Genomic DNA, 15,188 nt, shown 5'->3' with positions numbered 1-15,188 from the left:
AAGTGCCTAGTCTCCAGACACTGTAATTTGCAAAACTTATGCCTTTCTTCGTAAGACTAATCCTTTTTTCCATTCACTAATCTTGTTGGCCATTTCTGTCATCATTACAACAGCTCTACATCCTTCTTAAAATGAGGGCTCCAGACCTGTGTTCACTACTCAAGGTGTGGTCTGACCATTACCTTATACAAGGGGATAATCACCTACTTATCCCTGCAAGAAAAATTCCTGTATATCATTGACAAGACACCATCAGCTACTCTTAGAAAACTTCACTGCTCAGAAAACTTTATATCTGCCTGCACAATTACTCCCAGGTCCTTTTCATTCTCTACCACTGTCAGTGTGGTACCACAGAGTTGATACGTTACTCTGGGATTACTGCTTCCCGTATGTAATACTTTACGTTTGTCAATGTTAAACGTCATTTGCCACCTCTCAGCCCATCTGCTCAACTTTTATAGATCCTGTTGCAGCAGTGTACTGTCATTAGTGTCATTAACAACCCTGCCAACCTTCATATCGTCTGCAAACTTGGACATTAAGCCTGATATACTATCACCAATATCATTCATGAATACAGAAAACAACAATGCACCCAACACCGAACCCTGAGGGACTCCACTAATAACATTACTCCACAAAGAGCAGTTTCCATTGATTACCACTCTCTGTCTTCTCCCACTCAACCATCCCTTTATCCATAGCAGCAATTTGCCTCCAATGCCTCACTGCTCCAATTTGTGCAGCAGTCTTCCATGTGCACCAGTATCAAAGGCTTTTCTAAAATCCAAATATATGATATCAAAGTTATTCGTTGCATCCAGTTCCTTTGTGACTACGTCATAGTATCCAATCAAATTAGTCAGACAAGACTTCCCCTTACCAAATCCATCTTGTGTGCAAGATATAACTGAAGTCTTGTCTAGATGATCCTGCAATGCTTCTTTAACCAATGCATCCATTAATTTCCCTGGAACAGAAGTTAAACTAACAGGTCTGTAATTACCTGTGTCTCCCTTTGATCCTCCTTTGTGGATTGGGGTCACATTTGCACATCTCCAGTCCATGGGTATTTATGAGAGATTCCCTGAGTCCAGGGGAGCTCTCATAATTATGGCTAAGGGTTTGCTTACTTCCTTTGCTGCCTCTTTTAAGATAACTGGATAGATTCCATCCACCCCATGTGCCTTTCTTGTGTTTATCTTCAACAATTTCTCCTCCACTTTACTCTCAGTTATTACAAGATTATCTAGCTTACTATCAGAGTTGAATACACCTCTGGCATTCCCCTCTCTGAATAATTCTTCATGTGTGAATATTGATGCAAAACATTCATTTAGTTTGTTAGTTACCTGAGCAGGATCATCAACAGTTGAACCATCGATATCAAGTGGACCAATCTGATTCATCCCATTCCTTCTAGAGTTTACACAAGTAAAAAACTCTCTTTGCATCCTTTGCCAAAGATTTTTCGTTATCTGCCTTCACCTGCCTAACCTCCTGTGTAACTTGGTTACAGACCAGCTTATATCTATCATAGGCTTCTGTGTCACATGTTAATTTATATGTATCCCATGCATTTTTTCCTCTCTGTCATATGTCTAATTAGTTCATCTGACATCCATTTAGGCCTAAAGCTTGAACAATATTTCTTTGTTGGTATGAAAAGCCTAGTAGCTTCCAAGATTAATTCTTTGAATTTGCTGTTGGTAACATCATCAGTTGGTTCCACCGTATAGAATTTAAATACTCTCTCAGATCACCGTAGTCACCTTTATGAAAGCAAAAACCCTTCCCTTTATCCTTGATGGTAGTTACCTCTTTGAGTAAATCCCACTTCAGCACACTGTGATCACTGCCACCTAGTGGTTCCTTTATCTGCAGATTCTTGATGCATGAAGAATCACTACTGATAATCAGATCAAGAGTATTACTCCCTCTATTTGCCTCCTGAACATGCTGCTGTAGAAAACAATCATCCAATAAATGCACAAAAGCCTTGCTAGTGTGTGAGTGTCCAATCCACAAATTCCAGTCAATATCCGGGAAATTAAAATCCCCCATTATAAGACACTCTAATTTACTGTCCCACTCTATTTCTATGCACAATTGCTCATTATGCTCATCAGATTCATTAGGCCTATAACACACACCTACTCTCATTTTTCCTTTCCCAGTGCTTATATCACACCAAACAGACTCAACATTGCATTGTCCACCAACATCAGTTGGATGCACTTCCTTAGATTTTATGTGTTTCTTAACTAACAGCATAACTCCTCCTTCTTTCTAGTCCTGTCTATCCTTTCTGTACACATTGTACTCCCCAAATTCAAGTTCCGCACTGCTTATGTCTATGTGACACCATGTCTCTGATATCCCAATGATATCTGCCTTTAAAGTCTTGACTAGCACTTCAAGCTCATCGAAGGTCTTGCAGTTCCTTGTGATATGTGATTCCTTGAGTGAGAAATTTCGGGATTGTCTCTGGGTGCCTTATCATTCGGGTGAACTGCTCTGCCAGGTGCTTGTGTGTGTGTGTGCAAGTGAGCTTCTTATACCAGTAGTTGTGGACGTTATCTATACCTGGAGTTCGCCAGTTGTAAGAGTTCTTGATTGTCTGTTTTACTTCTTCTTTCCTAATCTCCCACCCTCTCATTTCTTGTACATCCTTGGTTTTCTTGTGTTCTAGTTCTATCCAGGTGGCTCGGCTGTCATGTCTTACTTCCCTGCTCCATACGTTTCCCCAGAACTCCTCAATCATCTTCTTCTCGGGTGGTCTGTTCTCTTCTTTCCCGTCTTTTCCAAGATTTCTGTAGAAGCCTCTTTGGTCCTCATTGAAGATTCGGTTGTTTATTTTCCTCTGGGAGCTCTCTTTGTATCGGCGTAGTCTCTTGCTGAGTGCAAGGAGGTTCTGCTTCAATGTGTCCAAGTACTCTCCTATTCTCTGATTTTTTTGTCTCATGTTTGCTGTGGACGCTGTCTCTCTTGGGGATGCTCTTCACTTTTTCAATTAATTTCTTACTCCTAATGCCCCGTTGGTACTGGGTCAATTGGCCTATCTTGACTCTTAATTCTTCTATCTTCTGCTGGTCTTTTTTCCCAAGCTGGTGGTTCCTTCTGTTTTCGAATCTTCTACTGCTGGTCTCTCGCTTCTCTTCCATTAATTCTCGTGGCTGCTACTGCAGCACAATACACATCTGTGTGGATGGCCTCCAGTGTTGCAGATGCTCTTCACTTTTCCAATTAATTTCTTACTCCTGTTGCCCCTTTGGTACTGGGTCAATTGGCCTATCTTAACTCTTAATTCTTCTATCTTCTGCTAGTCTTCTTTTCCAAGCTCGTGGTTCCTTCTGTTTTCGGATCTTCTACTGCTGGTCTCTCGCTTCTCTTCCATTAATCCTCATCGCTGCTACTGCAGCACAATACACAGCTGTGTGGAGGCCTCCAGTGTTGCACCATTGCTGTAGAGGTAATGCAGCATTATGTGTTAATTCAGGTGGTCTGTGACTCTCCACAAGGTTCTATTCAACCTCTGCTTCGGTATCACATGAGTCTTTGTGGGGTCCATTCCTTTGAATTCTGTTAGGGCCTTCTTCCACTCGTCCTCTATTCTGGATATCATGACCTCGTCTCTTTCCAATTCAGCTGCTGTGGGTTGTATTTCTTCTTGCTCTTCCTCCTCTAGTTCGGTGGTGGTATTTTCTTTTTCCTTTATCCTTTATAGTTGATCGCTCACGTGCTGCTTGATTTTTTCCAAGATTGCAGGAGCTATCAGGTTCTTCGTTCCAGCCACTTGGTATGTAGTCTCGCCCTGTAAGTTTTCATATCAGCCTCCAGCTTCGTAATTTCGTAGTATGCTTGCATAATGTACATATTCATTTTGATGCTCCACTTCATGAGTTACTGTTTTCTCCCTTCCTCGGTAGTCACTAGCGCAGTTGCACAGGAAGCACTTCCAGTTGGTGGGGCTGGATGGTCTTGCCCTTCTCTTGTCGTAGCCATACGGGGGACAGCGCCATTCGCTCCACTGTCACCCTCGGGATGACCATCTCTGATTTTTCAAACTGACCCCTCTGCCTATGGCCTGAATGCAAGTGACTTTATCCTGCACCACACTCAATGCAGTATGATTAATATTTCTCTGCGACATCATCCATCTATGTAGGTGGACCTGTTTAGCTTCGGCTTATGTCCAGTGGTAGTTCTCAGGAGTGATGCCAGATGGCGCCTCAATCTGCCTTAGCCGCCACTATGATTGGGGTAGGTAGGTCCCTTGGAGCAACTTTCCCAATGTTTATTTATTTATTAATTTTTATTACTATTAATTTATTTATTATTATTATTATTATTATTATTATTATTATACCGGTCTCCCAGGTCTCCCATCGTGATGGAGCCATGTTCCCTTCTGCCAAGGCAGTACTCAAACCCGGATCCATCAGGTTGGTAGTTCAGTGTCATAACCTCTTGGCTATCACGCCCTTATTATTATTAGCATATGGTGCAAGGAAGTCTGAGGTTTATGCTGCACCAGCCAAAAAAAATAAAAAATAAAAAAATCTGAATTAAGAGAGAGAGAGAATAAGAATCAGGAGTAAAAGGGAATCACCAAGAAAGAGAAGAATGATGATATCCAGCTCAGGACCCTGGGTGTGCCAAGCCCATAATCACCAGATGTGAGCCCCTGGGATCAATTTTATTTAGGATGGACATAAAAAACGGCACCTGGAGTGGATGGAATCTATCTAATTATATTAAGGGAGGCAGCAAATGTGGTAAGAAAACCCTTAGCCATAATTATAACAGCATCTTTGGATTCAGGGAAGGTCCTGACGAACTGGAGAAGTGGGAATATCCCAAATTCCCCAAATATATACCCCAAATTCATAAAGGGGATCAGAAGCTGACAATAATAATTACAGACCTGTTAGATTAATGTCTGTTCCAGGGAAAATAATGCAAATACCAGTGTAATCTGACAGGTTACTATGATGCACTGACCAAGGAATTGGATGCGAAAAATAATTTTGACATCATATACTTGAATTTCAGGAAGGCTTTTAATTCTGTTGCACATAAAAGACTACTGTACAAACTGGAGCAACGTAGCATTAAGGGCAAGTTACTGCTATAGATAAAGGGATGGTTAAGTGGAAGAAGACAGAGAGTGGGCACTGCTCTTTGTGGACTAACGTTATTAGTGGAGTCCCCCATCCCAGGGTTCAGTGCTGGGTGAATTGTTATTTTCAATATTTATCGATGATATTGATGAAGGTTATCAGGCTTAATGTCAAATTATGTTCATGGGTTAACCTTCGTGACACAAAGGTTGGCAGGGTGGTTAACGACAGTAATCAGGGTGAACCACTGCAACAAGATCTAGGAAAATTGGATCGATGGGTTGAGTAATGGCAGTTGAAGTTTAGCATTGACAAATGCAGGTACTTCTGCATATGGGTAACAGTAATCCCAGAGTAACTTATCAACTGTGTGTGCAAGGTAGTGAAAAATGAAAACAACCTGGGGGTAATTGTGCAGTCAGGCATTAAATTGTGCAGTGCAGACATGCTGCCAGGACAGCTCATATTGTCTGATATACAGAAACTCTGTTAACAGGAATAAGGGGTGCTGGAACAGGTGCAGAGAAGGGCAACCAGATTGGTGAAGAGAACAAAAGGGTGCTTTTACCTAGAAAAGGCTTCAGTTCTGCAAATTACAGTGTCTCGAGATGAGGAACCTATGGGAATTTCTAATTCAGGTGTTTAAAATCTTGATGTTTGTTTATTTGGTTTTTAGGAGCATTAGCAACTAAGGCCATATTGCTCCGGGATATGCGGTAGTCATTCCCTGACCTTTCCGCATCCTCCGTATTTGGTGGTGACGGGCTCGAACCCCGGTCTAATCAAGAAGCATGTGCTACGCACTGCTGCTCCTTCCCACCTGGCTACGGAGGCGCCTGTTTAAAATCTTGAATGGATTCAGTAAGCTGAATGTTAACTGGTATTCTCCCAGTTGCTGAGACTACACACATGAGGGAGCATAAATCCAAATTGAGGAAGGATGGCTGCAGGATAGATGTGTGGAAGTTTGCCTTCAGCTAGTGGGTGGTTGGTTGTTGGAACAGCCTTCCATCTGTTGTTGTTGTTGTGGAAGTGGATGTGTTGAATAAATTCATGGGAGAAAGACAAATTCGTGGATTTGTCTATTTTTTTCAGGACCAAATGATCCCTAATCGGATAGAAAGAGTAATAGCAATATGCACATGCAGACAAACCAGTTAAAGAAGTTGTTTGATGTGAACAGCCATGTATTATACAAAATACAAAAAAATATATATACAAAATAACATGCAAAATAATATACAAAAATAATTTTTGTAATCAACTACCAAAATTTTCTCAGGTTCTGGACTGTTTCCTCTAGTCTTGTTAATAAGGATTTGACCAATATTTTGTTCATGTGATAAAGGGGGAAAATCTGAATTTTCACAGTTTATGGAATTCTGTTTGGGTGAATTAACAGTTCCAATTTCACAGGTTCCGGTAACTGATGTTTTTGTGGTATCAGTCTAAAAGAAAGCAAAATGAATTTTAGCATATATATTTTTATAGGTATAATTACTAGTTATAATGATATCCACAAAATCAATTTTAAATCCCATTGATTAAAAAACAATCTCACAGTATTAGTAATACAGGATTTAATGTAATTCCAAAGACAACTATAAAGCTTTATTGTAAGTGAACAGAAACAGTGTGTTTCACAACAGTAGACACTTCAAGCTTTCTATTATAACTAAAAGGGCTTTACACACGTGATACCCAATAAGTTTTTATTGTACTATAAATATGCTTGATCTATAACAAACTGCAGTTTTATCAAAATCTCATAAATGATCTGATATTTGCACAATTCCAGCTCAATGCAGTGAAGTATGGAACTGTAGATTTAAAGCAGCTAAACCAAAGAAAAACATGGAGGTCACAAAATTGGAACAGCAGGCCATCATCAAATTTTTTTATAAATAAAATAATGGTTCAAAAGTTATTCATTAATGCACGAAAGCCATATATGGTAACGCTATCCCTTCTGAAACAAAATTTTTCAACATAAAAGGGCTGAGGGCTTTGTTTTCTCAGACTTGGGGTTTATCTTTTTTATTTTTATTGGGGGAGGGGGCATAAACATTGTCCAGTATCCATTTTTTCCTCAGCAAAAAAGTTCAAAGACTGAGTCATCTGTCAATGCTCTTCACCCCTATATCCATTTTCTTGTGGTTGATATGAGGCAGTTTTCATTGCTTTGCCTTTGGTCCTTTTCCACTCATTTCTGGTAGAGATGTGCAGGAGATACAGATATATTAGATGATAGGAGATATAAGTTATTTTAGATGATAGGAGATATAGATATAGGTTATTTTGTGCTCGTGGAAACAGATACATTTTTGGTAAGTTTTACTGTCTTTTTTGATTAATTAACATATTAAATTGTTTTACGAATAGTTTAAATAGTTTCAGTCACATTCGTTAGCTTATTTATAAATTTAGCTAATGATTTTGTAAGTTACGACTTATTATTCAAACCGCTATTGTATTGGTGTTTGGGTGCAAATATTGTTGCATGTAATGTGTAATGCAGAGGAATAGAAGAGTTTTAATTGTGATAAAAAAGTAGCTCGAAGGTTCTAATCATTTAGTCTTATATCTTTTTTGTGTTCAGATAAGGAATTTTTACTTTTTAGAAGGATATAACTAATTTAACATTGAAACCATTACGGTATAGGGTAACGTATAACTTGAACTTGTTAGAGTAAGATATAAAGTAAAACTAGATAGCATAATATATATCACTATATCACTGCATGTAGGAATCTATTAGCTTAGTGCAATATTGTCAATTAATCAATTAAATTGCATTTCAATAGAAATCATGCCCCAGACTAGGGGAACAATGCAATGGGCACAAAGTAGCGGGAGTGCTGTGGCTCGGAGAGAATCAAAGGTTGTGATACTCTAATGCATCATAGCCTAAAAAAATGTGCAACTTGTGAAATGTTTTCAGATCTTTCTGGAACAGGACATGATCCAGCCAAGGAGGATATTGTGTGTGTGTGTGTGTGTGTGTGTGTGTGTGTGTGTGTGTGTGTGTGTGTGTGTGTGTGTGTGTGTGTGTGTGTGTGTGTGTGTGTGTGATAAGTACAGAAGGTGAGAAGAAATCAGGAGCCACCTCAACATTCTGATGGAAGTTTATGAGAGTTTAAAGAGTAGGGTACATGCCCTCAAAGGAATTAAAATGGGAAACCCATCAAGCCTTAGCTCCCCAACTAAACACCAGAGCTCATTCTTGTGCATCCGACTACACAACGGCAATCTTCAAGGCAGAATGCACTGGTCCCACGAAAGCTAATTACGTTGGTGATTCTACTATCAGGTAAATTGGAAATATGTTCTGCAAGAAAGACAGAAAGAATAGGATCATAACTGTTATTAGACAATCACAGCATGGATTTGTCAAGGAATGGTCTTATCTAACCAATCTGATAGGTTACTGTGATGCAGAAACCAAAGAACTGGATGCAAAAAATAATTTTGACATAATATACTTGGATTTCAGGTAGGCTTTGGATACTGTTGCACATTAGCTTTAGCATAGAGGCATATGATGCAAGAAACCAAGCTTATACAGCATCAGCCAAAAAAAAACCCTTCCATTTCACCCCATCCATTCACTTCAAAAGTTTGTCCATTTCTTCCTTGAATTTATTTAAGCTACCCACTGACTAAAGACAAATTTCCACACATCTATTTGACAACTGTCTTTCCTCAATTTCAATTCATACCCCCTCAGGTTTCTAATCTGAGCAAGAGGAAGAATCCCATCAGCACTTAGCCTGCTCAATCCATTCAAGATCATACACACCTCAATCAGATCACCTCACAGATGCCTAAACTCCAGAACATAAGCCTTTCTTCATAAGAGCAACCCCTTGTTCTGAGGGGACTTCCCGAGTCCAAGGATGCTCTCATAATTATGGCTAAGGGTTTGCTTACTTCCTTTGCTGCCTCTTTTAATATAACTGAATAGATCGCATCCACCCCAGGTGCCTTTCATATGTTTAACTTTAACAATTTCTCCTCCACTTTTCTCTCAGTTATTACAAAATCATTTAACTCCCTGTTAGAGTTTGATAAACATCTGGCCTTCTCCTCATTGAATAACTCCTTATGTGTGAATGTAGACACAAAATACTCATTTAGTTTAGCAGCTATCCGAGAATGATCATCTACAGTCAAAACAATCATCCAATAAATCCAAGTCTTGCTAGTATGTGAGTGACCAACCCACATACTGGGAACACATACCCAGTCAATATCTGGGAAGTTAAAATCCTCCATTATAAGATACTCTGATTTACTGGCCCAATCTATTTCTCTGTATAACTGTTCAATGTACTCATCAGAGTCATATATAGTCATCAGAGATATAGTCATCAAAGTCATATAACACACCTACCCTCATTTTTGCTTCACAGTGCTTATGTCACACCAGACTGACTCAACATTGCACTGACCATCTATGTCAACTGGATGCACTTCCTTAAATCTTATGTGTTTCTTAACAAACAGCATAACCCCTCCTCCCTTTTTATCCTGTCTATCCTTCTGTACACAACATTGTACTACCCAAATTCCAATTCTGCATTCCTTATAACTGTGTGACACCATGTCTCTCATATTCCAACAATATCTGCATTTGATGTCTTGACCAGCACTTCAAATTCATCAAATTTATTCACTATACTCCTAGCATTGGTGCACATGCACCTTTTTTTATTCTTAGTTACTCTAACACAGCCCATGTATTTACTTGTTTCATGACTCCCGGTAGTTCCTGAAATCCCCAGCAACTTGCTTTCCAAGGTTACCTATTCCAATAGAAGCAGTGCAAGGATCACTTCCACCTCTGCCTGTGGCTACTGTTAAACTATTAGTCTGTGAATCCTCCCAAGCTAGCAGTTTACCGACCCACCTAACGTTGCATCAATAGTGTTATCAAATATTCTTGCACCCTTTCTATTTAAGTGTATCCCATCCCTGTAGAAGCAATCTCTCCTGTTAACAAGCAGAGACCATGCTGAGAAAAATTCTACCCCATGAGCCTTGCACAATCTCTCCAGAGCCAAATTGATATACAAGGCTCTCATCATATACTCCCTCCTATGAAATAAATGGAATAAAATAAATATAGTGAAATTTGTAATTATTAAAGCTGAGATTAAGTTTCTTGCTAAAAGCAATCAACTTCTTCGTAATGATACTGCTGTTATTAGTGATGAACTTGTAGATGGTACTGGAATTTAATTCTGTATTTAATGTATGGAAATAAAAGTTTTTGCAGATTATAGCATAATTGCCTGCAGCTTTATCAATGAGGGTGATGATGAAATGTTTCTGTAAGCCAGCCAGTTGCTGTTTTAATATGGAAGCATTGAATTGTGTTCCTGCAGGTGGTTGTACATGTGGAAATGATGACTTACAAATGTTGTAGCATAGCCGTTAATACTGAATTTGTTCATAATTGGAAGACTTCAATTGGTATGGTGTGAAGGTAGGAAAGTTTGAAACAGAAGTTAAGCAAATCTTGGTATAACTGTTTTTTGAAGACTTTGAAGTTTATCTTATGATATATACTGTATTCGAAGCCATAAGACATGTTTCTGAGTTCCTTGTTATGGATAATTTCTAAATTTCTTGTTATAATATGGTCATAGTGTTTGTCGATAAAAGGTTTGAAATTGGCCTGTTGGCAAATGCAACCATTGGAAGCAGGTTCAGGTTAAATTTGTCCATGTTAGTGGCTAGTTGATTATAATTGCAGACTCTGAATCCAAAAGGTTTATCGTATCTAAATCTGGATATATAATTACACCTGACAGTTCAGCTCCCTTACCTAATACACTGATAATAACATTTTTGTCTATATTTCATTATGGTTGCCAGTTTTTTCTATGATTTCTATAGTAGCCCGGATCCATAATCCAGTTTAATAATTTTTTTATTTTTAATACCTTTCTAGTTTGCTAAGACTTTCAATAATTTCATTACATCTCATCTTTATCATTATTATATATATACAAGATGTCTCAAAAATATTTGTACAAACGTTTAGGGGAGGTAGGTAACATCTAAAGGAATGTGAATCGCATAGGAACCCATAACCGGAAACGTCACGGGAAAGTAGTAGCAGAGGCACAAGAAGCAGAAATGACACAAGACAGTAATTAGTGGCAAATATTTGACATAATATTAACAATGGAGTACAAGATGAATGCATTTCATGATGTTACAACAGATGCTCGAAGGTTCCACCATTACGCGATGCATGCGTAACACCGACGCAGCATGGATTGGCGGACACGGTCAAACACACCTGGAGTTTCTTTGACAGTAGCAGCAGTGCAGACGAGTCTCACCACGAGATCCATTTCCATCTCCACAGGCAATTCATACATGATAGATTTGAGGGCCCCCACAGAAAGAAATCAAGGCTCGATAAATCAGGTGAGCGTGGGGGCCAGGCAACGGGTCCACCACGGCCAATCCATCGACACCCAAAATGCCTGTTCAAATGATCACGAACACACCTTCCATAATGGGCAGGCGCACCATCATGTTGAAACCAAATGTTGCATCTCACATTTGCTGGAACATCGTCAAGTAACCCTGGTAGAACTTGTTCAAGAAAGATCCAATATTTAGTGGAGTTCATGTGAGATGACAGGTATGGGCCGACTAAGCAGTCACAGACCATACCTGCCCAACATTTACTGCGAAGCGATGTTGTGCCCCCCACACGGTGTGCATGGGGGTGCACACCGTGTGGGTTGTCCTGAGTCCACACATGAGAATTGTGCTGATTGAATAAACCTTCCCGAGTGAAATAAGCCTCACCCGTGAACAAAACATAGGCTGGAAAATTCAAGTCTTGAACACTTTCTTGGAGAAACCACTGAGCAAAAGCCACACATGCAGGATAATCTTGAGGGAGCAGTAACTGAACCCTTTGGAGATGAAAGGAGTGTAAGGAATCATTGTGCCAGATACGTTTGTTATTGTTGTTGTTTGTTATTTGGTTTTTTTTAGGAGCATTAGCAACTAAGGCCATATTGCTCCGGAATATGCGGTGGTCATTCCCTGACCTTTCCGCATCCTCCTTATTTGGTGGTGACGGGCTCGAACCCCGGTCTAATCAAGAAGCGTGTGCTACGCACTGCTGCTCCTTCCCACCTGGCTACGGAGGCGCCCGTGCCAGATACGCTGTACACTGCAACGAGACACTCCTAAGGCAGAGGCAACGGCACGTGTGCTAGTAGTAGGATTATTTTGGACGGCATTCAACACACTTCCTTCCATGGCGGGAGTTCACATCGAACGTGGTCTGCCCGCACTACTCCTGTTACCTCTAAATGATCCATAATCGCACAAATTGTAATGCACATGTGCAAACAAATGGTGGTCTGGTACATGTCTGTCTGGGAAGCATTCTCCATAAATTCATTGAGCGGCTTGTCCATTGCGCTCTGCTTATCCATACACTAGGTGCATGTCTGCCAGCTCACATTTCATATATCGATGCATGCTCTTTGTGCGGCAACTACTGCTTGAATGAGTAAACCAGAAATTTTCCCTCTCGCATACTGATGAACAGCACCATGTACCGAATTACGGTGACATTTCCGGTTATGGGTTCCTATACAATTCACATTCCTTTAAATGTTACCTATCTCCCCTAAACGTTTGTACCAATATTTTTGAGACACTCTGTATATATGGGTATACACCGTATACTCTTTGGAATTCGATTAATAAGCACAGTATACTTCTGCATACGTAACATTCACAGAGTATACCTTCTGCTAATTTTACAACTACAGCACTTCTGCCAACCCTTGTAAACCTTTCTAGATGGAGAAAAATGACATTTTCCCAATTACCCTGTTCTCTGATGATGGTCATTTGGCAGATGTATTTCTCATCATTGTCATTCTCAACTAATTGATTAGATAAGAAGAAGAAGACGAGGAATTTAAATTACTCACACGTGTAAAAAGGAGTTTTAGATGCTCTAAGCACCTCATCCACAAAGCCTTATGAAGAAACTCCCATTCATAAATTAGCATGTACTGCATACAAAAATGGGATGCAAATTTGACTAGATCATCATACCCACATTACCAATAAGTAATGATCCTTAGATCAGAGGGAAGGAGACCTTATTGGAATACAGTTAATCATAGCAGTAAAAACTACCCACTGATTGATTTTGGTTGGGCAGGACAGGGACTTTCCATTATGTCAAAGCAGGAGTCAAATGGTGCATTAGGACCATTTGACTCTTTCAACTACTAAGATCACTCCTTTCCGAGTTTCCACAGGCCATGGGCTTGGCTGCACATGGCTTGTGGAAACTGTATGTGATGCTCACATTTAGGCAATAGTGAAGCCAGTGCATTCTCAGGAGGCAGAGGGGGGGGGATAAATGGAGAGTCAGAGGTACCCTAAATAATAGTGAGGTATATTACATGCTAAATGAATCTGGGGAGTATGACAGAAATCTCTATACGCAACTTGAATGACAAGCTTATTGTCCTTAAGGACAAAATGGTAGATAAAAACAGTTTCAAACCATTTCAATGACTATTATTATTAATTATTATTAATGGTAGTAGTGGTGGTGGTGGTGGAAAATTATGCAAGAAAGCAAGCTTAAATAGTATCAGCCAAAAAAAAAAAAAAAAAACACAATTCAACCATCCATATTCTCCAAGAATTTGTCTAGCTCTGGATTGAGTTTATTCAAACTATTCACTTCCACAACAACAAATGGAAGCCTGTTCCAACAAACAACCACCCACACATCTCTCCCACAACCATCCTTCCTCAACTTAAATTTATGCCCCCTCATGTGTGTAGTCGCAGCAAAAGGAAGAATACTATTAACATTCAGCTTATAAGAAACTGAAACTTGCAGAACTGAAGCCTTTCTAGGTAAAAGCACCATTTTGTTCCCTTCATCAATCTGGATGTCCTTCTCTGCACTCATTCCAGCAGATCAACATCCTTCCTAAAGTGAGGCTTCCAGACCTGTATACACTAGTCAACATGGGGCTTAACCATGGTACTGTACAAAGGACAATCACATCCTAATCCTGGCTAGCAAAGTAGTAGTAGTAGTGGCATGTGATAAAGGCAAATTTCCGCACATCTATTCTACATCTGTCTTTTCTTAATTTGAATTTATGTCCCCTTAGGTTCGTAATCTGAACAAGTGGAAGGATTCCATCAGAATTCAGCGTGCTCAATCCATTCAAGGCCTTATATACCTCAATCAGATCACCGCGCAGGTGCCTAGTCTCCAGCCACTGCAATTTGCAGAACTTAAGCCTCTCTTGGTAAGAGGATCCCTTCATTCCCCTCACCAATCTTGTTGCCCTTCTCTGTACCCGCTCAAGTAAATCTACATCCTTCCTAAAATGAGGTCTCCAGACCTGTACGCAGTACTCAAGGCGTGGCCTGACCATTGCCTTATACACAGGGATAATCACCTCCTTTTCCCTGCTAGCAAAATTCCTATATATCATTGACAAAACCCCATGACCTGCCCTGGCAGCCTGCCTGTCTGCATTGCTCAGAGAACTTCATATCTGACTGCACAATTACTCCCAGATCTTTTTCATTTTCTACCACCTTAAGTGTAGTACCACACAGTTGGTACATTTCTCTGGGGTTATTTCTACCCATATGCAGTACTTTGCATTTGTCAAGGTTAAACTTCAGTTGCCACTTCTTAGCCCATCTGCCCAAATTATCTAGATCCTGTTGCAGTAGCAGACTGCCATTACTGTCATTAACAACCCTGCCAACCTTTGTATCATCTGCAAACTTCGACATTAAGCCTGATATACCTTCATCAATATTATTGATAAATATACAAAACAACAGTGGACCTAACACCGAACCCTGTGGGACTCCACTAATAACATTAGTCCAAGAAGAGCAGCACCCATTGATTACCACCCTCTGTCTTCTCGCACTTAACCATCCTTTTATCCATTGTAGCAACTTACCCTTAATACCATTCTGCTCCAATTTGTACAATAGTCTTCCATGCACAACAGGGTC

The 15,188-nt window shown here is 39.9% G+C and overlaps 1 protein-coding gene across 1 annotated transcript in view; it reads right to left on the bottom strand.

The window, feature by feature from the left end:
- Positions 1-15,188, bottom strand: part of LOC150091190 (integrin alpha-9-like) — a 570,795-nt gene that overhangs the window by 140,358 nt on the left and 415,249 nt on the right. Inside the window, exon 23 of the mRNA XM_090382714.1 lies at positions 6,395-6,574. Within this exon, the coding sequence (XP_090238840.1) occupies positions 6,395-6,574 (180 nt within the window). The remainder of the gene's footprint in view (positions 1-6,394; positions 6,575-15,188) is intronic.

This window comes from Mastigoproctus giganteus, chromosome 1 (genome assembly GCF_048544385.1).
Source record: "Mastigoproctus giganteus isolate SK-2022 chromosome 1, ASM4854438v1, whole genome shotgun sequence".
Taxonomy (NCBI): Eukaryota; Metazoa; Arthropoda; class Arachnida; order Uropygi; family Thelyphonidae; genus Mastigoproctus; species Mastigoproctus giganteus.
Note: the sequence above shows the minus strand (reverse complement) of the source record. Positions and strands in the feature narration are given on the sequence as shown.